Source organism: Protopterus annectens, chromosome 9.part0 (genome assembly GCF_019279795.1).
Source record: "Protopterus annectens isolate FY-2018-M chromosome 9.part0, PAN1.0, whole genome shotgun sequence".
Lineage (NCBI taxonomy): Eukaryota > Metazoa > Chordata > Ceratodontiformes > Protopteridae > Protopterus > Protopterus annectens.
Window position 1 is genome coordinate 1,119,084,852 of NC_056743.1, and position 25,316 is coordinate 1,119,110,167.

The following is a 25,316-nucleotide window of genomic DNA, read 5'->3' on the forward strand; positions in this document are numbered from 1 at the left end:
GAATCCCATCTGTTAAGAGTACTGCAGCAGTGAAGGTAAGGACAGCTACAGTTATGGTTAGATTTTACACAACTGTACTTCAGACACTGAAGGGCCACAATCCTAGTGACCCTAACACTTGGGTAAAAACTTCTCTGTGGTTTATCATATAATGCTTTTTCAGTCTAACAGAATGGACCTTGCAACATTTATGACCACTGTCACCAACAGTCAACCAATCCTCCTTGCTTCTTACATATTACATACACTGTATTGTGCCACCTAACCCCTAGAAACCAAGTTCAAAGAATCATCCATTGCTATAAACACTTTAAATGCAAAAAAAAAAAAAAAAGTTGAAGGTATATGTAAGAATCTGAACAAAATAAAAGTCAGTTTTAAACTGGAGGCTGAGCTCTCTCAACATAGGACTGGCAAGACCAGTCAGGAGGAGAAGGTTACCACACAGCTAGCTGTGCTGTCATAGTCACCTCTTTCCTCTGGCATTACCCTCAGGTGGCTGCAACACTGCAACTGTGGTGTGGTCAAAACCCTCGTTCGACCCTGACCCTACGACCCATTAGCCCAAGCCTTTTGACAGCGTGCATCTGCAAAGCCAGAGGGGGGATAGTAAGACCTCATATATATAAGACATAGGAATTTTTGGACTTTTTGATCCATCCCAGTTTGGCTTTGTCAGGCAGATCATGCCTTCTAAACTTGGTTGACTTTCAAACAGTTAGCTCCTGAAATGGTGTAGTACAAGTTTACATATTAGGGACCTGGGACCTGGCAGTCAGTTGATCTGTCATTCGACACCCCGTAGCTATAGTAGTAAAGAGACCTTCTACATTGCTGCATTTCCACCTTTCTCATTCCATCTTAGACCAAGAGGGGTCATAGTCAATGTATCTGACCCGACTTGCAGGCACTGGAGAGGCCACAACAAAGTTCTCCACCAAAAGGATAAAGGTCTCAAACATCTGTCCTATGCTGCCCACTGAAAGAACTCGTTACCTCAGTGTCTGCTCAACAGAGGCACAGCAAAATAATGGGTATAGTTCCCCAGCCTAGCCTAGTATGAACCTATGAACCTATGAACCTAAATGGTTTTCTGAAGACATCTGGGGAGGCTACTCCATTAGTTTTCTATCCAAGGAGGAAGTAAAGCGTGCTGGGGTACTCCAGATCTTGATCCTCCTTTTCACCAATGCATAAATTGCATAAACATTCTGGGGGTAATCTCTTATTTACTTTTTCGGGAGATCTGTACCTGATGTATTAAGTTTCATCTGGGATGTGCAATGCATTAGCTCTTTGCCATGCAACAACATATTCCCTCCTTGAGATGCTTGTCAAAGATATTCAGGCCGGGAGCACATATTCTAGTTACAGGTATCCATGGGGAAGGGCTCTCTGAAGTGAGACTGATACTGATTTAGGAGATGACATCTGGTAAGCCATTCTGAGTTTTATTTTTATTTTTTTTGTGTTAAAACAGTCCAATGTTAAGGCATCAAGTTAATGGAGAAGTGGAAGGAAGCACTACTATAATAAGGGTGTTTGTTTCAGTCAATTTTGACACTGAATTAAAAATGACAATAGAGACCCTAACAGAACACTGTGGTGGCATGGGGAGCTCAAGTAGGACAATTCAAGAGGCCCAGGAAATATAGGGCAGGAAGCAAGCAAGACATGATCCTGGCAAAACTTTCAAAGACAAATTGTCCTAAAGACCCCTTCAAATCTCAACAAACCCTACGGTCATGCAGCATGCAATACACATAAACGCATATTCATACTCACTATTCAGATTAGCAATGGAACTAACTGAAAAGACAGACAGCCTCTTACATCCCTGGTCAGGACAAATCGGCAGGCAGATTAAGCAGAACCATCCTGGACCCAAACAAACAGGAAATCTTTCTGAATGCACCTTTTTGCTTCACCAAAAAAATGGGCAGTTAAACAATCCTTCTCAAGAACTCAGTAGAAAGGGTTGTGGACAGCAGACTCTGGCTTCAAATCCACAGACCTCTTTCTCCACGCCTTTCTACAGAAACCCCTCATCACCAGGGTACTACAAAAGGTGGGGTCAGATAGGACAAATATAATCAAAGCCCATTTCTTATCTTCCATACTAGCCAACATTGGTTCTCCCTTCTCCTGGCTCTCAGCGGGGTAAAACCATCAAATTTCCACAGTGCACGGACCTTTTAACTCAAAAGAAAGGGTCTGTCATCCATCCCAATCTGAAGATCCTCAAGCTAACAGCTTGGAAGATTTCATACAGAGTCCATCCACTTAGTCTTACTCCCAGGATGTTCTATCCTTTCTGAAAGAGGCAAGAAGAGTACTAGAAAGTCATGTTTACCATCAAGGGTCCAAGCTACTGCCATTTCAGCCTGCCTACCCAGTGACCCACTTTCAATGTATGCCCACTCCTACATGAAAATTACCTAAGAGAATAATGCACTTCAGACCACCCGGATGGGAAATTGCCAACTCCTGGGACCTGAATTCTGTACATGAAAAGCTTACCGTCACCTTTCTACTCACTGGCCTCAGCACCTAATAAGCTACTGACATGGAAAACATTCCTGATGTTAGCAGTCACCTAAGCACAGAGTATTTCATAACTTCAAGCCCCGAAGTGCCTGAAACCATTCAGGGGAAGAATCACCCTGAAAACATTTATGCCCAAAGTGGACTCAAATTTCTTTGAATCACACTATAAACCTCTGTTCTCATCCCAAAGTCCCCAAACAAGTGAGAGAATATTACACTCCATGGACAACTACGATTTTACCTCCACAGAATAAACTTCTCAAACACATTTGACCAGTCTGGCAGACTTTGCAGAAGGAAAACATGCTAAACCAGTATGCAAGCAAACAATCTCTAAATGGATTGCAAAATACATTTCTTTCCATTATTCTCAGCATGGTAAACAACTGTCTGGCAGGGTCAGAGGACACTCCACTAGACCTAAAGCCACCACAACCACTGGCTTTTTGAAAGGAGTGCCCACACAGACCATTCTAAAAGCTGCCATCTGGTCTTTTCTTCATATCTTCAAACACTACCAACTTGGGACCATCTCTAGGGCAAGAGCTGGGTGCACGCACCTCTGCCATCCCATAAAGCCTGCTGATCCCAGAACAGATCTGACTACAATGAACAGACTACAGTTGTCTATATAACTTACCATAATTGTAGATGTTCGAGTAGATCAAGGTTACATTTACCTTTCCCACCCTTCTTTCCCTCTCTCTCTCAACTTTGAGTTGAGGTGGCTCCCCTCATCTCAATCATCCCCCACCCCCACCTTTTCTAAAAGTCTTGGCAGACTGTTGTACCTCTCAACGGTCCAGAATTTTGCCTCACAGTTTTGGTCTTTTCCTCTGAAGAAATTTACTTTTCAGGCAAGCCACTGCAGACTGAAGTCATAAAAAGTGATGGACATTTGTGGTTTACACTTCATATACTACAGAAAAATGTACATTAACATAAAAGTTACTGCAATAGGAAATTGCAAGTTTTAAGAGCAATAAAAGTTTGTCCTTACTTTCGGACCTTCACCACCCCCCCCCCCCATTATGTTGGGCTTTGTGTAGGTTTCTTGCGCTGAAAGCCCATAACAGCAGGGGAGGGAAAAAAATAAACCAGCAATGGAGAAAAGTTGTTGCCTCTCCTGAACAGCACTGATATACTGCGCAAGTAAGAGAATACAACTCCCATGTGCAGTACATCAGCAAACATGGAAGAACATGAAGGAATACCACAGCACCAATGTACAAAGATATTTATGAAAGGTATGACATTTCTTTCTTAAATAATGCCATTACAGAATAGAAATAACCCAGAACTTGGAGTGGGTATCACAGGATTAACCAACAGTTGGCGTGGTTTAATCCTGTGATACCCATACCCAGTCATGGATCACTGCTTAATTGTCCCACACTGCATACTTACTATTCTCTGTTGGAAAATACAATCCTGTTAGGACCTACCATAAATTCAGATATTCAAACAGTTTCACAGTTGCAGTCCTCACTGTTGGGAAATCCTTCCTATGCCAGATCAGTTTTCCAGAACTCTTCCCTCCCCCAGGGCTCCATCGGACATCCTCTTTCTGGTGTGGATAACAATAACATTAAGGGTGTGTCACCTATGGTCACTTTCAGATCATTCTTGCTTTAGCAGAACCAGGGGAGAAGCCTCAGATCATAATGGATAAGTTGAAATCTCCAGTTACTGGCATAGGCCCATCTCAAAGTACCACAATCCTAATACTCCAACAAGGCTAGCAAAATAAGGGATGAGGACCTGGTAGGGTAGAAAAAGGGGGGAAGCAAGATTAGAGTGCCAGGTTAACCTCAGAGGTATAGCTAGGGGAAAATGAGGACGAAGGGACAGAGCTTACGACAGTAAAACTACTCAAATGTCTACATTTATGGTAAGTTCCTAGCATTATTGTACTATTCTCATCTTGGTACTCATTGTTGCATTCATCACTCTTGGAAAGATTTCTAAAGCAGTGACTACTAAGGTATGTGAAAGGACTATTTGTAAATTGGACCTTGAAAGACAGCAGAACCAAATCCTACTCTAGCTCTAGATGCAGCCCACAAGTTATGTTTTGAAAAGGTATGTACAGATGACTAAGTAGATGCTTACAGGTTGGCCTGGGTGGAGACTCCCAAGGAAGACTGTGGTTAGCTCTAGTTCAGTGTTGTCTAATGTATCACGGCTCTTGTTTCTCATGGTGCTCATCACAAAAGGTAATACAATGCCCTACACCCTTGGAAAGGATTGGTTTCATTAACAAGCTTACACTCTTTTCCTTTTGTAAACTAGGCAAATAGCTGATAAATTTTTCTCAAGTATCTTGTCTTGTGTAGGTAGACTGTCAGCTACCTCTGCATACATGGAGAATGTGGGATCCTTTCTTCAGAGTTCTAAGGCTTAGGAAAATATTGGGAACTAAATGGTCTTCCTTAAGGAAGAGTAACCATTTTAGGGATTTTTTTATTTTTAAAATAAACACATTTTGCTCAAGTCAATTCAATAACCACTTTAGGGATTAAGGAAGGATTAGTCTCTAAAGCCATTCTATGTTGATGAAACACTATAAAGGGTTCTTTGTAAATTAAGGCTTGCAACATATACCGGTCAGCAAAAACAGCATCTCCCACAAAAGGGAATGAATAGAGCAAGATGATGTTGGTTCAATGGAAGGCAAGGTAATTTTTCTAGCACATAACCAAAACATCACGGTGGTGCCATTTGTCTCGAGTGAAATAAGATGAATGGCTCCAATAAAAACTGCTTAACTGAGGACCTGGAGTACAAAGGGGGTTCCAAAAAGGTAGGCAAGCAGAAAAGTACAGTTTTGTACCTACCATAAATGTAGATGTCCGATAGACATGCAACTGCAGTCATAACATGTGGGTTGTCCTGTCTCAGGCAGCCCTCGGTCGGCCGGATTCCAAAGTCTGGGTCCGACGTCAGCTGATGTCGCATTTCTCTCCGACGTCAGAGCGGCTGGAGTATATAAGCATCAGCCGACGCCATCTTCTTCAGTGTTTCTTGCCCCAGATGCCAGGTGCCCTCCAAGGAAGGCTGTAATCAAATTGGAAGACAAAAACAGGATTCCAGACAAATAAATGAGCAATAAAACAAATATACCATAACAGATATCCGCAGCCAAGAGAAACAGGGATTGGAGTGGACCCTAGGCATAGAGGGGTATGGAGGTAGGGAAAATCCGACTGCAGTTGCATGTCTATCAGACATCTACATTTATGGTAGGTACAAAACTGTACTATGTCCTTCAAGAATGCAACTGCAGTCATAACATGTGGGTAGAATACCATAGCTTAGCTGGGGGAGGAGGAATGCTCTAGGAAAAAGATGTTGTGGCAATCAAACCCTGCAGGACTGCCGAAGCAAAGCCTGCTCTGGATCTGGAGTATAGAGGGAGATTGTAGTGTTTGGAGAATGTATGCACGGAGCTCCATGTAGCAGCTTCTAGAATGTCCTTAGTAGGCACCCCTCTTAAGAATGCTGTAGAGGTGGCTGTAGCTCTGGTGGAATGTGGTCTGACATTGGCTGGAACAGTCTTTCCATGAAAGGAATAACAGAATCTGATGCAATGTCCAATCCATTTTGAAATAGTCTGTTTTGAAATTGCTTTTCCTTGGACTGCAGGGGCGTAAGCTACAAAAAGTTGTTCAGACTTCCTACTGGCCTTGGTTCTGTCCAGGTAGTAACGAAGTTGTCTGTGAATGTCCAAGGTATGCAATAGTCTTTCCCCCTTGTTCTCAGGATTGGGGAAGAAAGCAGGCAGATGAATTGCTTGATTTAAAGAAATCCTAGAGACCACCTTTGGCATGAAAGTAGGGTTTGTCCTTAATGAAACCCTGTCTCTGTGAAAAATAATGAAGGGTGGAATTGCCATTAGGGCCTGTAGCTCCGAAACCCATCTTGCTGATGTAATTGACTTACAATTTATTTCTTGGAAAACAGCTTTCCTGTTGGCAACTGAAGCTGCTGGCTCAAATGGAGGTACAGTCAGTTTTTCTAGGACAAAATTGAGGTCCCAGGCTGGCACTGGGGCCTTTCTTGGTGGCTTAATGTTCTTGATTCCCCTGAGGAATTGCCTTAGTAAAGGGTGTGAAAAAACAGGAGGATCAGTGTTGTATCTAGCTGAAATAGCAGATGCATGTATCTTTATGGAAGAATATGAGAGGCCGTTCTTTAGCATATCTGCCAAATATTCCAAGATGAGTGGGATGTTCAACAGTGATGCATCATGTCCCTTGCTGGTGTTCCAATTGCTGAATCTTTTCCACTTTGCTAAATAAACCTTTCTGGTGGATGGTCTTCAAGCCTCTGTTAGTATCTGCTGAACTTCCTTGGAGAGAGATAGGCTGAAGTTATTTATGGGATCTCCCAGGCTGTTAGCTGCAGTGTCTGTAGATTTGGATGCACTGTTTCGAAGTTGTGTTGAGTCAAAAGTAGAGGCCATTGAGGAAGAGCCCACCTCCTGGTGTGACATATGTTCCGTAGTAATGGGTACCAGTGTTGTCTTGGCCAGTCTGGAGCTATTATGATTCCCTTGGGTTTCTCTGCCTTGATCTTTATTAATACTGAGGTCATCAGTGGCAGAGGTGGGAATACATAGATTGTTAGTGAGTTCCAGTTGAATGAGAGGGCATCTATTTTCCAAGCTTTTGGATGGTATGTCCTTGTGCAGAATTTTGGTAGAAGATGGTTGAGATGAGAGGCAAATAGGTCCACTTCTGGCTTGCCCCATGTCGAAGTGAGTTGTCTGAAGGTCTTCGGATGTAACCTCCACTCGTGTGGATCTGTGAAATTCCTGCTTAGGCTGTCCGCCAACATATTGTCTTTTCCTGGAACAAACTGGGATTGTAACTGGATGTTTAGACTCAGTGATTTCTCCCAAAGATGCATTGTCAGTCTGCAAAGGGGGTAAGAGTGGGTGCCCCCTTGCTTGTTTATGTACCACATCACAGTGGTGTTGTCTGTCCGTATCAGTAAATGGCCTTGCTGGAGTTAGTATTGAAAGGCCTCGATGGCATGCATTACTGCCAGCATTTCCTTTTGGTTTATATGCAGATGTGTTTCCTTTGGAGACCATTGTCCTTGTATACACCTGCCTTCCATGTGCGCCCCCCATCCAAGGTCTGAGGCGTCTGTGGTCATGGTGTGTGTTATCTGTGTTTTTTTGAATGACATACCTGTGTTTGCCTGGCTCACCGAGGCCCACCATAGGAATTCCTTTTGTAGGCATGGTATGAGCGGTATGATTGTCTCCAAGTTGTTGCTGTGCTGAGACCAAATGCTTTTTAGGTACCATTGAAGCTTTCTCATGTGTAGTCTTGCTAATGGAACCAGGAGAATGCAGGATGCCATGTAACCCAGGGCCTGTAGGAACCTCCTTGCAGTCATCTGGGTGAGTTTTGCTAAACCTTTGAAGTAATGAGTTAACTTCTCTTGCTTGTCTCCTGTCAGGTAAGCCATCTGAGAGGCTGTGTCTAGTTTGGCTCCTAAGAAGATTATTTGCTGGGATGGCTGCAGTCTTGACTTTTGGAAGTTGACTGTGTATCCCAGAGATTGAAGTAATCGTATGACATAATCCAGGTTTTTTGTCAACATCAATTTGTCGTCCGCTTGTATGAGGCAGTCGTCCAGGTACGGGTAAATTTGTATTCCCTGGAGCCTGCAATGAGCAATTACTGAAGCCAGGCATTTTGTAAATACTCTGGGCGCAGTAGATAAGCCAAATGGCAATGCTGAGAATTGATAATGCTCTGGCCCTGCAAGAAATCTGAGGTATCTTCTGCAGCTGTGTCTGATAGGGACATGCAGGTATGCCTCCTTGAGGTCCAGAGTAATCAGCCAAGACCCCTTGCCCAGCATGGGAAGGAGTTGCTGTAGAGTCAGCATTTTGAACTTTGGTACTATGAGAAATGTGTTTAATGCGGACAAGTCCAGTATTGGTCTCCATTGAGATTCTTTTCTTGGAACAAGGAACAGTCTTGCGTAAAACCCCTGGCCTTGTTCTTGTTGTGGAACTCTTTCTATTGCTTTCATCTGAGTCAGCAGAGTGATTTGCTTGATAGCCTCTGCCCTCTGGTTTTGTGGTAGGTTTGGCATGCCTTGTTTTCTTGGTAAGGTATGAAAATGAAACCTGTACCCTCTGTCTACAATGTCCAAAATCCATTTGTCCTTTGTCAGTCTGTGCCAATTTTCTGCAAACAGAGATAGTTTCCCGCCCAGGGGAGCTTCTATTTGTTCCCTGGTAGGCGGTAGTAGAGTAAAGTCATTGAGATTGTGGTTGTGGGGCAGGTGAAACCCCTGCGTCACTTCTTTGGCTTCCTGGCTGCCATTGTCGTCCCCTGTAAGGGCCTCTGTATTGGCCTCTTCCTCGGCCACGTCTGTTCTTACCCCTTTGAAACTTTTCTGTATTAGGAAAGGACCAGTTTTTAGAAGGCCAATTCCTACTGAATCTGGGGGGTTGAACTTGGAGGAAGTCTTTCACCGACTGAACTGATTTTGCTTTTTCTTCGATGGTCTTTAACACATCCTTAGCATTTGCAATAAAAAGCTTGTTCTTTTCCAAAGGTGCATCCAGTAGTTTTGCTTTTACATGATCTGGTACAGGTTTGATCTTTTAACCAGGCATGTCTACGAATGACTGCCCCGTCATAGCTGCCCTACATGAAGCTTCCAGTGCATCATATCCACACTGCAGGAAGTGATTGCTTACTTGCTGAGTGTTATGTACAGCTTCCTGCAAAGTCTTCCTGTCTAAAGGATCAGGAGTGGCTAAAGTTTTTTGTAAATCTTCTAAAAGGTAGTCCTGATATTGTAACATATGAAAAAGGCAATTTAAAGCTCTCATAGATAAGGTAGTGGATGTGTAAACCTTTTTACCCCATCTTTCTAATGGCCTGGCCTCCCTGTTGGGAGGGCAATGGATTTTTAGAGGTGGAGGCTGAAACTCCTTTAGGCCCCTGTGAAATAGTTTCCAAATCAGCAGAATGGGCCCTGAATAAATGGGAATGAGTTTCTGGGACCCTGTAATACCTGTCTGGCTTGGCTGGAGCAGGAGGGAGAGAATCAGGGGTAGCACTAGAGTCAGAATATAGATCATCCAGAACATCAAGTACAGGAGGAATAGCCAAGGGCCTGTGCTGAGGCTTCTTAAGGAAAGTCCTCAGGCGTTTCCTAGAATCAGAATATTCCTGACCTTACCACTTAAAATGTTCTCTCATGGTGTGCAGAACTTCCCCAAAAGAAATATCCTCAAGAGGGGAGGCCGAGGGGATGGAATCTTCTGCATCCGAGTCCTCATAGGTCTGGAAGAGCTCTTCCTGGCCAGAGTGGACGGAGCCCTCAGAGTCTTCATCAGAAGGAATAGGTTCAGAGGATTCAACCCTGGGCCTTTTATCAGGAGGAGGCTGGGATCCTCTCTCAGGATGGGCCTGTGAACCTCTAATCATGGAAATTAAATCAGCAGCCATGGACATAATTTGTGCCTCTGGAGTAGGCTGAGGAAAGGATTTAGAAGTAGTATGTTTTGTTTTGCTGGCTGCCTTAGCTCTAGTGTAGGCCTTAATAGACATGGCCATAGGAGGCCTGGCAGCTCCACGTGCAGGAGTGACCTTGTCTACAGCAATGGTCTCGGGCATTTCCTCGGTTTCAGTATCCGGAGGAAAATCGATAACAGGCGTCGGAGTGATGTCCGGAATCGGAGTCGTCGGTAATGCGGTGTCTTCGGTTCGGAGCGGTGGAGAGACAGTCTCAGGGGGAACCGGAGCACTCGCGCTTGGTTTTGGCGTGGAGTCGGTGGTAGACGCGGGCCGAGGATGTCAGTCCCGGTCTTTTCGGTTTTTGGGAGTTTGCGATGTCGGAAGATCCGACGGCATGTTGTAAGCAAATTTATCGGCAAAAAGTCTTCAGCGAACTCCGCCCGGCACCTGAGAGTGTGCTTGTTGAAGCGAGCACAGGCTACACAGGCCGAGACGTCGTGGTCTTGACCCAGGCAAGGGAGACAGTAAGAGTGGAAATCCTTATGAGGCATTTGTTTACCACAAGAAAGACAATTGTTAACTTTTTCAGTTATTTCTGACATCAGCTGAGGCAAGAAAAGGTCCCCAACGGGGTACTTAGCTTTTTTGATGAATTCGGTATCGAAAAATACAGGAGCTGACCAACCGGCACTTGCGAACTGCTTCTGCTTCAGGCACCGCGCGGCAAGAAAGACTGAAGAAGATGGCGTAGGCTGATGCTTATATACTCCAGCCGCTCTGACGTCTGAGAGAAATGCGACATCAGCCGACATCGGACCCAGACTTTGGAATCCGGCCAACCGAGGGCTGCCTGAGGCAGGACAACCCACATGTTATGACTGCAGTTGCATTCTTGAAGGACATCAGCATAAGCATGAATTTTGACAGTTGTGTAGCTTTGTATAATTTGTGGTGGAATGACAGTTATTCTAGGACCAATGTCACATTAGCCTTTCTGGGCAAAATTCCCTGGACTGGCAGCAGCCGAACATTTTCTGTTTTGCTAGCCTTCTTAATGTTTAGCATAGCCCTGGAAATGTCTGCCTTCCTGGGACTAATTAGATCATCCAGGCTGTCAGCCTTGATGTAGCCAAGACTGGAGTATAGCAGGGATCCCTTGTTCTCTGCTAAATGGTCCAATTACTGAGGGAGCACCAGATGTTTTCTTCTTGCCAAGCTGTAGAGGAGAGTGAACCAGTACAGTCTTGGAGGGATTAAGATAATAGAAATAAAGTGCAAGAAACAGATCTACCCATCCCTACAGAGAATGAATTAATCTTCCAGTCTGTTAGAATTGCAAGTATTGAGAACAGTCACAGCTACCTGTTCAGGTGCAAGGCAAAAAGGTCCATTTTCAACATATCCCCACCTGCTGATAAGATCCAAGAAGGTTGCCAAACCCAACGTCCATTTTTTGGGATATGCACATGTTCTGCTCAGTGTCTGCTAACAGTCCATCGTGAAGGGTTATAATTGGCTTTCACAGATATTCCTCTCTACATGTCAGTCTCCAGGACCTGCATGACTAATCTGCTGTACCTGGGAGTGAGTCCTCATCCAGGCAGAGTCATGGCATGCCCCTTGCCAGACCTGGTGGGCTTTTGTCTAAGGTTAGAAGGCCAAGTCTTGAATGGGACACTCCTGCTATATTCCATCTAAGAACATATTTGAAAACCCTGCCTAACAGATTGGGTGGCCTGAACCCTCTTTTGCAGCTTCTGCACATCTCTTCTGTGTGTGTGTGTGGGGGGGGGGCGGCACTGTGGATCTCAGACTTCATTATCTAGTTGGAATGGGGACTGAAGAAAATGGCGTCGGCTGCCTCTTTTATACCCCTGCCGCACTGACGTCAGGGAAGAAGCGACGACAACCAACGCCGGACCTAGACTTTGGAATTCGGCCGACCGAGGACCCGCCTGATGGCAGGATAGCCCATCTGTAATGACTGCAGCTGTATGCACGATGAACATCTTGTTTCAAATCTTTCAAGTACCTATACCTTGGTCCCTCCATCTGACTGGCAGCTAAAAAGTACAGTTTTGTACCTACCATAAATGTAGATGTCCGAACTGGATAGCATCTGCAGTCATAACAAATGGGTTGTCCTGTCGTCAGGCAGCCCTTCGGTCGGCCGGATTCCAAAGTCTGGGTCTGGCTTCGGCTGATGTCGCACTTCACCCGGCGTCATCTCTGCTGGTCTTCGGGTATAAAGGCATCAGCCGACGCCATTTTCCTCAGTGTTTCTTGCCCCAGATGCCAGTTGCCCTCTTGGAAGGCTAAATTTTGGATAAATGCCAATGTTTCCAAACAAGGTAGAAGGCAAACACAAAAAATAAACATGTATGTACATATATACAAATACACCATAAGAGACTCCCCCCCCCAGCTAGCTATTAGGAGGGTAAATACCCTAGGAGTACCACAGAGGGGAAGGAGGGTGGGTAATCCTGACTGCAGATGCTATCCAGTTCGGACATCTACATTTATGGTAGGTACAAAACTGTACTATGTCCTTCATGGATGCATCTGCAGTCATAACAAATGGGTAGAATACCATAGCCAAACTAGGGGTGGAGGAAGAAAATTATGGTGTAGTTAGGATCCCTTGCAGTACAGCAGTGGCAAACCCTGCTCGGGATCTAGAGTATAGAGGTAAATTATAATGCTTGGCAAATGTATGCACGGAGGTCCAAGTAGCCTCAATAATGTCCTTGGTTGCCACTCCTCGTAAGAAAGCTGTGGTAGTGGCTGTAGCCCTTGTAGAATGAGGTCTTATGTTCTGTGGAATTGGTTTTCCATGGTAGGAGTAACAGAATCTTATGCAATTTCCTATCCATTTGGAGATTGTCTGTTTGGAAATTGCTTTTCCTTCCCTTCCTGTTGCATAGGCTACTAAAAGCTGGTCAGTTTTTCTGTTACTTTTGGTTCTGTCCAGGTAGTAGCGTAACTGCCTATGTACATCCAAGGTATGCAGCAGTCTTTCCCCTGTTCTGTGGATTGGGAAAGAAGGTAGGTAGGTGGATTGCCTGGTTTAAATACACTCTGGATACCACCTTAGGCATAAATGTAGGATTAGTTCTCATGGACACCCTATCTTGATGGAAGATTAGGAAGGGTTGCACTGCCATTAAGGCCTGTAGTTCCAAACCCTCCTTGCTGAGGTAATTGCCAGTAGGAAAGCAGTTTTCCATGACAGGTGTTGCAGATCTGCTGTTGCTGCTGGTTCAAACGGAGGGAGTGTCAACTTTTCTAGCACAAAGTTCAAGTCCCATGCTGGTAATGGTGGTTTCCTAGGAGGTTTTACATTCTTGATCCCTCTGAGGAACTGCCTGAGTAGAGGATCTTGAAAAGACAGGTGGATCAAGCTGTATTCTGCTGAAATAGCTGATGCATGTATCTTGATGGAGGAATAGGACAGGCCTGTATGTAGAAGCTCTGCCAAGTACTCCAGAATGTTAGCAATATCTATGTTCGACACATCTTTTCCTCTTTCAGTACTCCAAATGACAAACCTTTTCCATTTTCCTGCATAGTTCCTTCTTGTTGAAGGTCTGCGGGCTTCAAGGATAATGTCTTTAACCCTTTGGGATAGGTCTGGGTTAGTTGCTGCTATGTGATGTTCCAGGCAGTCAGTTGCAAGGTTTTTAGGTTTGGATGCATGATGTTGTAGTTGTTCTGAGTTAACATCAAAGGCATCAGGGGTATTGACCACATTCTCTCCCAAGACATGCTCCTCAGCAATGGGTACCAGTGTTGTCTTGGCCAATTCGGAGCTATCAGGATTATCCTTGGACGCTCCTCTGATTTTCAGTAGTACCTTGTGCATCAAGGGAAGAGGTGGAAATGCATATGCTGTCAGGCCTTTCCAGCTGAAGGATAGAGAGTCCACCTTCCATGCAAGTGGGTGGAATGTCCTTGTGCAGAATTTTTTGAGCTGGTGATTGAGTGGGGATGCGAATAGATCTATTTGTGGCATTCCCCATTTCTTTGTGATGGCCTTGAAGATGTCCGGGTGTAGCATCCATTCGTGAGCATCCGAGGTGGTTCTGCTTAACATGTCTGCTAGGGTGTTCTCTTTTCCCGGCACAAATATTGCCTGTAACTGGATGTTGTAGCTGAGAGCCAGATTCCAAAGATCCAAAGTCATTCTGCATAGGGGTATGAATGAGTGCCTCCCTGTTTGTTGATGTACCACATGACTGTGGTGTTGTCTGTCCTTATCATCAAATGGCCTTCTTTGAGGAATGGTCTGAATTTTTGGATTGCCAGTTTTACTGCCAGCATTTCTTTTTGGTTTATGTGCAGGTGCAGCTGGTCTTGAGTCCACAATCCTTGTATGCATTTGTCCAGCATGTGCCCCATCCTAGGTCTGAGGCGTCCGTTGTGATGGTTTGGCTTGCTCGAAGTTGTGGAAGGGTAAGCCTGGGTTTGACTGGCATGCTTGAGCCCACCATAGGAACTCCTGTTTTAGGCATGGGATTAGTGGGATTTCTGTTTCTAAGCTGTGCCTGTGCTGAGACCATAAATTCTTTAGGTACCACTGTAGCTTTCTCATATGTAGTCTGGCATGTGGGACCAAGATTATGCATGATGCCATGAAGCCCAAGGCCTGCAGAACTTTTCTTGCTGTTAGTTTGTTCTGCTTTGTTAATGCCAAGAAGTAAAGAGGGAGTTCTTTTTGTTTTTCTGCAGTTAGGAATGCCATTTGTTTTACTGTGTCCAATTCCGCCCAAGAATGTTCTTGTTTGGGATGGTATCAGCCTTGACTTTTGTAAATTGACTGTGTATCCCAGGGCTTGTAGCAAGTGAATGACCCTTTGTAAATTTGCTGTCAGCTTGCTTTTGTTGTCCGCTTGTAACAGGCAGTCGTCCAGGTATGGATAAATTTGGATTCCCTGTAGTCTGCAGTGAGCGATTACTGATGCCAGGCATTTTGTGAATACTCTGGGCGCAGTAGATAAGCCAAAGGGCAATGCTAAGAATTGATAATGCTCTGATCCTGCAAGAAATCTGAGGTATCTTCTGCAATTTGGTCGAATGGGGACGTGCAGGTATGCCTCCTTGAGATCTAGAGTTACCAGCCAACACTCCTTGCCCAGCATGGGAAGAAGTTGCTGTAGGGTCAGCATTTTGAATTTTGGGACAATGATGTATGTGTTTAAGACGGACAGGTCGAGAATAGGTCTCCAACTTTTCTCTTTTCTTGGTACTAGGAAGAGTCTGGAGTAGAATCCTTTGCCCTGTTCTGTTATTGGTACTCTTTCCACAGCTCTCATCCTTGTTAATTTCGCTATCTGCTGTAGAGCTTCTATTTTTGATTTGGAGGTAGGTTTGGCATTCCTCTTTTACTGGTAAGGTGTGGAAGTGGAACCGTAGCCTTGGTCTATGGTTTGCAAAATCCACTTGTCTTTTGATATAGTGCCAATTTTTGAAAATAAGGCTAACTTTCCGCCTAAAGGTGCTGCTATTTGCTCCCTGGTAGGCGGTGTCAGAGCCAAGTCACTGTGATTGTCCTGTTGCAGTGGCAGTGGTTGTGTCTGTGCCTCGGTTATTGCCTTGCCACTTTCGTCCTCTGTAGGCACCTCCTCTGGATTGATTTCTGCCTGTAGAGGGCCTATTCCTGCCCCTTTGGGATTTTGTGGAGTCTGGAAAGGACCAATTTTTGGCAGGCCAGTTCCTGCTAAACCTTGGGGGCTGAACCTGTAAGAAATCTTTAACTGTTTGTACAGATTTTGCCTTTTCTTCCATTTTCTTCACTACTTGCTGGGCAGGTGTACCAAATAGACTGGTCTTATCCATAGGAGCATCTAACAGCTTTGCTTTAACATGATCCGGTAAGACCTGTTCTTTCAACCATGCATGCCTTCTTATCACTGTGCCAGTCATGGCTGATCTAAATGAAGCCTCCAGTGCATCATAGCCACATTTTAAGGAATGGTTACTAACCTGTTGGATGTTATTCACCATTTCTAATACATATTTCTTATCTAAGGATTCATCAGAGGACAGTTTTTAGTTAACTGATCAAGCATAAACTCTTGGTATTGGATCATATGAAACTGACAGTTTAAAGCTCTAGCTGAGAGAGTAGCAGAGGTGCAAACTTTTCTCCTCCATCTCTAAGGACCTGGATTCCCTTTCAGAAGGAATAGGGTTTTTGCTGTGGTCGAGGCTACTGCCTTAGGCCCCTGGGATATAGTTTCGGATCTGCAAGTGGGGCCTTGTATAGGTGGTGATGAGTGTCTGGCACCCTGTAAAATCTATCTGGTTTGGCAGGGGCTGGAGGTAAAGAATCAGGAGCAGTGCAAACATCATTAAATGCATCGTCCACAACAGGCAGTACAGGAGGTATAGCTAAGGGCCTATGTTGTGGTAAGTGCAGAAAAGTCCTAAGCCTTTTTCTTGAATCTGAGTAATCTTGTCCCTGCCATTGGAAATGTTCTCTCATGGCATGTAAGGTTTCCCCAAAGGAAAATTCCTCTGGTGGAGAGGCAGCTGAAATGGATTCTTCAGCATCGGAATCTTCATAAGTAGAAAAAGGAGCCTCTGGCTGGTCTGTAATGTCTGAGTCATCCGCAGAATCATCAGAGGACACTGGCTCGGGGGGCTCTGCTCTAGGTCTCTTTTCTGGGGGCTGACAGGCCCCGTCTGGGTGAGATTGGGATCCCCTAATTAAGGATATTAAATCTTCTGCCAGAGTAAGCATTTGTGAACTTGAAGTGGGCCTGTGTGAGGGGGGCTTAACAGGCACTGATTTAACAGATTTGGCTGCTTTAGCCCTGGCAAAGGCCTTAATAGACATGGCTGCAGGAGGCCTAGCAGCACCACGTGCTGGGGTAGAGACATCCAAAGGGATGGTGTCTGATAAATCACTAGGAACCACAGTTGTAGGTAAAATTTCTGAGGCCGATTCAACTAAGGTAGCAGGAGCCTCAGTAGTAGTCATGGATTCGGCTGAAGATTGACCGGTTTTCTCGGTTTCGCCGAAACAGAGACACTCGCTTGCTTAACCGTGGTTTCGCCGAAACCGCGGACCGCGAGTGTCGGTCTTTTTCTTTGCGTTTTTTTAACAATTTGGGTAGTCTGAGGATCCGACGGCATAATGTACGCAAAATCTGAGCCGAAAAACTGTTCAGCAAACTCAGACCGTCGCCTAAGCGTTAGTCGGTTGAAGGAAGCACAGGCCGAACAGGCTGCTACGTCGTGGTCTGGGCCTAAGCAAGGCAGACAGTAAGAGTGGAAATCTTTATGAGGTATTTGTTTCCCACAAGTTAAACAGTTATTGACTTTTTCTGACATCGGCTGAGGCAAGAAAGAGTCCCCAACGGGTACTTAGCTTTTAGAAGTCTTCAAGTAGTATTCGTAGTAGTAATCTCTGGATCTGACCGACCGCACTTGCGAACAGCTTCTGCTTCGGCCACGCGCAAGAAAGACTGAGGAAAATGGCGTCGGCTGATGCCTTTATACCCGAAGACCAGCAGAGATGACGTTGGGTGAAGTGCGACATCAGCCGAAGCCGGACCCAGACTTTGGAATCCGGCCGACCGAAGGGCTGCCTGACGACAGGACAACCCATTTGTTATGACTGCAGATGCATCCATGAAGGACATCCAAAGAAAGCAAGGAGAAGCAGCTGTGAACCAACCCCCCCCCAAAAAAAAAAATATTTAAGGCTTTGCTCTCCTTTTCATTCAAGAAATGATTCCTGGTAGGAGCAGAGACGGACTACTCCCCTGCTATGATTCAGGGGCCTCATATGGATCAGCTAATGCATTTCTGTACAATCACTTATGGGAATTCTTAACCTATACAATTGGTCAGGCTTCTTGAAGGGAGGGAGAAGAGAAATCGGGCAGCACCGATATACTTGGGAAAAGATCTGAAGAAAAGTTTAGGACGTCCACTAAGCTGAAACAAAATAAAGATATTTAAATGTGGACATCTTTAACCAGTATCGGTTTTCCACACAGTGAACAAACGTAATTTGTCTTAATTGTTCTCTGAGACAGGCACAGTTGCAGAATGAAGCATGAACCAAGAAAAGAAATAAATTCTCTATTAAATAATTATCTGTCCCCCAATGAAGGTTGATAGACTACCTGCACTGCATAGATAAATACTACCAATGCAAATTGTACAGCAAGAAAGATCTGAAGATGGTGCTGGCCAATGTACCTATGCCAGAAAGAGGGCATCGGCTGGGGCTTGGGTGAGTGCAGCTCTGGAAAGCTGGCCAGCTGCATACCTGTAGGCAGGATATCTCAAGAGGTGAGGACTGCAGTAGTGACCACTATGATGAACATGACAGACTGACTGAATGCTAAGAGGGGTCTCCCCATTCAAGCGGTGGTGACTCAGGAGAATGTTGGTTCAAAGGGGATGCATACAAAAGCTCCAGAAATTAGACAGGACAACCACTTTGCACCTTAGCCAATGGATGGAGAATTATACTGCACAGTGATTCCTGCAAAGAACATTGTTCATTTACTTATTGATTAAAAATGGTAATTTTACACAACTGAATTTGGTAAATGACAATACACCAAGACTAGCAATTTTCCTTGTCTAATGCGGCTTAAAAATAATTAAAAAAAAATACAATTCATACCTGCCATTTCTATTCCCTCCAAATGCAATCTGTGCATTTCTGGCTAAATGATCATACCCTGTAGAAAAAAAAATCTCTTAGATAACTAAAAATAAGAAAGTACTCAAGCATTTAAACCATTCTACTAATGTAGATGCATTCCCCCAAAACTGTTGTCCACCAGTTAAAACAGGTTACAACCCAATCACACCCATGGAGGAGACATGACCAATAGCTAGCATGCAGACCAACACTCACTGGATAAAACCTGATCACAGCAAATAAAAATACAGTGCCGAAGTTTAGTCTGGAAAAAGTTACATGAAGTACGATTAGTACATCTTAGTAGTTTGGAAGTTTGCCACCATTTGTACACATTGACATTTGTTAACTGGGTTGGTCCAACTGAGCCAGAAGCCCATTTTCAGTGGAGACCAGAGAAGAAAAGCTCCAGTGTATATACAAATAGCAATGAACATACATTTTGAGATTTGATGCAAAACAATCAGCTTACAACTAAGTTGAACTCAAAGAAAAAAGAAAAAGGTACAGTTTTGTACCTACCATAAATGTAGATGTTAGAGTGCTTACACTGCTGCAGTCATCACACTTGAGTTATCCTGCCATCAGGCGGTCCCCGCAGTCGGCCAGAGCTCCAAAGTCTTGGTCTGGTGTCGGTTGCTGTCGCTTCTTCCCTGACGTCAGTGCACCAGGGGTATACAAGAGGCATTCAACGCCATTTTCTTCAGTTTTTCTTGCCCCAGATGTCAGGTGCCCCCAAGTGGGTAGACAATAAATATTGCTAATGAAACATGTAAAAGGAATAAACGGAATACCTTCAGTTACAAGCAAATACACCACAAAGGTTGTACAGGATAGAAAAGGTATAGAAAAGTTCAGCTAGGTCAGAGGGGATGGAGGGAGGGTAACCTGGACTGCAGCAGTGTGAACACTCTAACATCTACATTTATGGTAGGTACAAAACTATACTATGTTCATCATGTTACACTGCTGCAGTCATCATACTTGGGTTGAATCCCAAAGCTAAGGATGGGGGGTGGAACTAAACAGGGTTCGGAGAGGCTAGTAGGCCCTGCAGAACTGCAGTGGCAAAGCCAGCTCTGGTTTTAGAGTATAGAGGTAAGTGATGGTGCTTGGTGAAGGTGTGCACTGAACTCCAAGTTGCAGCCTCTAAAATATCCTTGGTTGGTACCCCTCTGAGAAAGGCTGTTGCTGTAGCCCTGGTGGAATGGGGCCTAATGTTACCAGGTACAGGTTTCCCATGGTGTGTGTAGCAGAAACGGATACAATGTCCTATCCATTTTGAAATGGTCTGTTTTGAGATGGCCTTTTCTTGTGATCCTGCAGCACAGGATACAAAGAGCTGATCAGATTTTCTGAAAGCCTTAGTTTTATCCAAGTAGTAACGTAATTGCCTGTGAATGTCCGAGTGTAGGAGCCTTTCCACTTTGTTCTGGGGGTTTGGATAAAAGGTGGGCAAATAAATGGTTTGGTTTAAGGCCACACTGGACACCACCTTTGGCATAAAGGAAGAGTTAGTTCGTAAAGCGACTCTGTCTTGATGAAAAATGAAAGGCTCCACTGCCATTAGGGCCTGTAGCTCTGAGACTCTTCGTGCTGAAGTTATTGCTAGCAGCAGGGCAGTCTTCCATGATAGAAACTGTAGATCAGCTGTAAAAGCTGGTTCAAAGGGCGGTAGTGTAAGTTTTTCCAAAACAAAATTGAGATCCCAAGTTGGTGCTGGTGCTCTCCACGGAGGTCTTATGTTCTTAGCTCCTCTGAGGAAATGTCTTGGTAATGGATGTGAAAATATAGGAGGATCCGTGTTGTATTGAGCTGAAATAGCTGAGGTGTGGATCTTAATAGATTAAAAAGAACATCCTTTGTGCAACATCTCAGTTAAATATTGAAGAATCTGAGGAATATTTGGGACAAGGGGATTTTGTGCAGAATCTTTTCCATTTGTCTGAATAGGCTTTCCTGGTGCTGGGCCTCCTGGCCTCCAGAATGACATCCATGACAGCTTTAGAGAGAAGTGTTGACTGGTTGTTTAGGTAATTTGCCATGCAGCCAGATTTAAAGTCTTGAGCTGGCTGTGTAGAATCTGATTGTCTTGCTGAGTGAGCAGGTGATGAATTAGAGGTAAAATCCATGGTGGGCCTTGAGCCATGTTCCTTAGTATTGGATACCAGTGTTGGTGTGGCCAGTCTGGAGCAATGAGTATCATTTGTGGCCTCTCTAATCTGGCTTTCAGCAGCATCTTTGCCAGAAGAGGCAGTGGAGGAAAGGCATACACTGTCAATGTTTTCCAACTGAATGAGAGGGCGTCCACTTTCCAAGCTAGTGAGTGGTATGTCCTTGTGCAGAATTTCCATAGTTGGTAGTTTTGGGGGGAATCAAACAGATCTATGTCTGGGCTCCTCCATTTTTGAGTTATCATTGCGAATACTTGTGGATCTAGTTTCCACTTGGGAGGATCTATGATGTTTCTGCTTATATCGTCTGCCAATGTGTTTTTCTTTCCTGGCAGGAATTGTGCTTGTAGTTGAACTTGGTAGGTCACTGCTGTGTTCCACAAGGTCATTGCTTGCCTGCATAGGGGGTAGGAATGTGTGCCCCCTTGCTTGTTTATGAACAACATCACTGTGGTGTTGTCCGTCTTTATTAGGAGTTGTCCTGGATGTAGGAGGTCCTTGAAATCTGTTAGGGCATTTTGTACAACTAGCATCTCTTTTTGATTGATATGTAGATGCCTTTGATCTGCAGACCATTTGCCCTGAATACATTGTCCTGCCTTGTGTGCTCCCAAGGCATAATCCGATGCATCTGTTGTTATAGTTTGCCTGGCTGGGGGTAAGGCAAAAGGCTAACCCTTGTTGAGGTGACATGCCTAAGCCCACCATAGAAACTCCTGTTGAAGGCAGGGAATGAGTGGAATCATCGTTTCCAAGCTGTGGCTGTGTTGAGACCTTACACTTTTCAGGTACCATTGTAATTTCCTCATATGCAGTTTTGCAAATGGTATTAGTAGTATGCAAGATGCCATGAATCCCAAGGCCTGTAGAATTTTTCTTGCAGAGAGTTGGGTCTTTGTTGCCATCATTTTGAAGTATTGAGTCAGTTGTCCTTGCTTGTCTGGCATGAGAAGTCATCTGGGCCGTTGTATTTAAGCTGGCACCCAGGAATATTATGTCTTGTGAGGGCACTAGTTTTGATTTCTTTTCGTTTATTGTGTACCCTAGGCAACTTAATAGGTTTTTGACAAATGCCAGATGCTTTAAAAGAATGCCCTTGTTTTCTGCTTGAATAAGGCAGTCGTCCAGGTATGGATAAATCTGAATTCCTCTGTCTGCAGTATGCAATTACTGGTGCCAGGCATTTTGTGAAGACCCTGGGCGCAGTAGATAAGCCAAAGGGCAGTGCAGAGAATTGGTAATAGGTTGAACCTGCTATAAATCGGAGATATCTTCTGCAATTTTGTCTGATAGGGACATGCAGGTATGCCCCTCCTTGAGGTCAAACGTTACTAGCCAAGCCTTCTTGCCCAGCATGGGAAGAAGCTGCTGTAGTGTTAGCATCTTGAATTTGGGTACTTCCAAATGTGTTTAGAATTGAGAGGTCCAGAATGGGTCTCCAGGCTTTGTCCTTTTGGAGAACTAGAAAGAGTCTTGAGTAAAATCCTTGTCCTTGCTCCTGTGTTGGGACTTTTTGAATGGCTCTCATGTCAAGGAAAGCTGAAATTTGCTTTTGAGCCTCTGCTCATTGATATGGTGGCAGGTTTGGCATTCCTTTTATCCTTGGTAAAGTGTGAAAGTGGAATCTGTATCCTTGACATACAATATTTAGGACCCATTTGTCTTTTGTGATGCTGTGCCAGTTGTCTGCTAAAAGTGCTAGTTTTCCTCCCAAGGAAGCTGCCAAGAGGGATTTGCTTGGCAGTCTGAGGGTAAGTCATTGTGTTTGTCTTCTGATAGTTTGAGACCTGTCTTCTCCTCCTTTTTGGGTTGTGGCACCCCATTGTCGAGGCTGGTAAGAGCCTTGTGACAGACCTCTGCCCCTTGGGCGTCTATTTGCCCCTCTGTGGTCTGGCAGAACCTGGAAAGGACCAGTGTTTGGTTGGCTAACTTCTGCTGAAACGAAGGGGTTGAACCTGTAAAAAAAATCCATGACCATCTGCATAGATTTTGCCTTATCCTCCATTTTCTTTAAAACCTCTTCTGCTTTTACACCAAATATAACATCCTGCTGTAAAGGTGCATCCAATAACTTTGCTTTAACATGATCAGGTAAAATTTGTTCTTTTAACCAAGCATGCCCAATTATGACAGACCCTGTCACTGCTGCTCTACAAGAAGCTTCCAATAAATTAAATCCACATTGCAAAGTATGTTTTCCCACTTGTTCAGCTGCATGCAACAAATCTTGCATTTCCTTGTAATCAGGTTGTTCTGTATGTGTGAAATTTTTTTGTTTTAATTGAGACATCAAATATTGTTGATATTTCAACATGTGAAATTGGCAATTTAAGGCCCTCATAGCTAGAGTAGCTGAGGTATATACTTTCTTTCCCCAGCTGTCTAGTGCTCTAGAATCCCTTTCAGAGGGTACAGGATTTTTAGCAATAGAAGCCTTAACCTCTTTGGGACCCTGGGAAATGGTTTCTGGGTCAGCAATAGGGCTTTTATATAGGAATTTGTGTGAGTCAGGGACTCTGTAGTATCTGTCTGGTTTGGCTGGTGCAGGAGGTAGTGAATCTGGGTTAAGGCTAGATTCTGAATAAACATCATCCACAATGTCTAACACGGGTGGAATAGCAAGTGCTCTGGGCTGGGGTAGTAAAAGGAACTCAGAGCCTTTTCTTAGAATCAGAGTAATCCTGGCCTTCCCAGTGGAAATGTTCCCTCATGGTATGTAAAGTTTCCCCAAGAGTAGTCTTCTAGGGGGGATGCTGAAGGGACAGACTCTTCAGCATCAGAGTCTTCATAAGGGGGAAAAGAATATTCCTATTCCTCAGAAGAATCTGAAGAAATGGAAACCTGGTCAGAGAAAGCGTAGTCCTCCTCCTGTCTTGGCCTTTTATCAGGAGGGGGATGGGAACCCCTGATAAGGGTAATTAAATCTTCAGCCATCTTAAGCATCTGTTTCTTAGGCATGGGGCCTTGTACTGGGGACTGCTGTGCAGTCTTCTTTGTTTTTAAAGGGGTTTTCAGCTTTGCATAAGATTTAATAGTGAGTGTAGTCTGTCTGAAGACACCTTCTGCAATTGAAGGCGTTTCAACTGCACCGGAATCTCCTTCAGCCATGGAGTCAGAAGGGCCTGAAGGAAAAGGTTGTGGAGGCCTAGCAATCTCCGCTTGGGAATCAGATGCCGCCTGGGGTTCTAAATCAGTAGTCGTCAGGGGCTGCGTAGGTGCCTCACTGAAAACCCAGAGAACCGGCGACTGGCCTAGCAGAGGCCTCGGAGTCTGGTTTGGGTCTCGGCTGCCTGTCTTTATCTTTGTGTTTTTTATGCATTCCGGTCATTGGTTGTTCTGACGGCATGGTATAATTAAATTTACTACCAAAATAATGTCGGGCAAAATCAAACTGACGTTTAATAGTACGTTTGTTAAACCTAGCACAAAACCGACAACCTGTGATGTCTTGGTCTGGGCCTAGGCAAGGAATGCAATAAGAAAGTCCTTATGAGGTATTTGCTTCCCACAAGAAATGCAATTGTTTCTGACATCGGACTGAGGCAAGAAAAGGTTCCCCAATGGGGTACTTAGTTTTACTGAAGACTTCGGTCTGAAATTCGATTTGAAAATCTCAGGAGTCGGCTGACCGGCAATTGCGAACTGCTTCTGCTTGGAGCACCATGCAGCAAGAAAGACTGAAGAAAATGGAGTCAGATGCCTCTTATATACCCCTGGCGCACTGACGTCAGGGAAGAAGCGACAGCAACAGACGCCGGACCAAGACTTTGAAACTCTGGCCGACTGCAGGACAGCCTGATGGCAGGATAACCCAAGTGTGATGACTGCAGCAGTGTAACATGATGATCATCTGATAGTACATACAGCAGAGAGAAGCAGTTATGGAGGGAGACAGGATCTTGTTCAAGGTAGGTGCAAAAGACCTGAACTTTGGCCGGCTAAGATCTAGCTGTATTCAACTGGGCGCATAAGAGAATTTAAGTACCATTTATCTGCACTTTTTTCAAACACAGCACTTTGATTTATTTGTGTTGCATTGAACATTAACTAAACTAGAAGTTTTGACTGTTTTTTTCAGTTAGTGTTTGTTAGATTTTATTGCCTGTTACAATCCTGCATAGACAGTAATTGCAGTAGGGGGTAGTCTCATTCATTGACACCCTATTAATGCCTATTTAAGTGGTACATTTTGGAATATTTTTTGCTTAAAACCTGAGCTTTGGCCGGCTAAAATCTAGCTATATTCAACTGGGCGTATAAGAGAATTTAAGTATCTTTTATCTTCACTTTTTTCAAATACAGCATTTTAATTGATTTATTTGTGCTGCATTAAATATTAACTGAATTGGAAGTTTTGACTCTGTTTTTTCATTTAGTTCCCCACCCACTCTCCCTGGTTTTGCTTTGGTGTTAATCTTAGTGGCCTTGAAA

At 44.3% G+C, this 25,316-nt stretch overlaps 1 protein-coding gene across 1 annotated transcript in view; it reads right to left on the reverse strand.

Annotated features, from left to right (window-relative positions):
• Positions 1–25,316, reverse strand: part of LOC122810625 — a 1,334,722-nt gene that overhangs the window by 570,265 nt on the left and 739,141 nt on the right. The window contains exon 7 of the mRNA XM_044082201.1: positions 18,691–18,748. Within this exon, the coding sequence (XP_043938136.1) occupies positions 18,691–18,748 (58 nt within the window). The remainder of the gene's footprint in view (positions 1–18,690; positions 18,749–25,316) is intronic.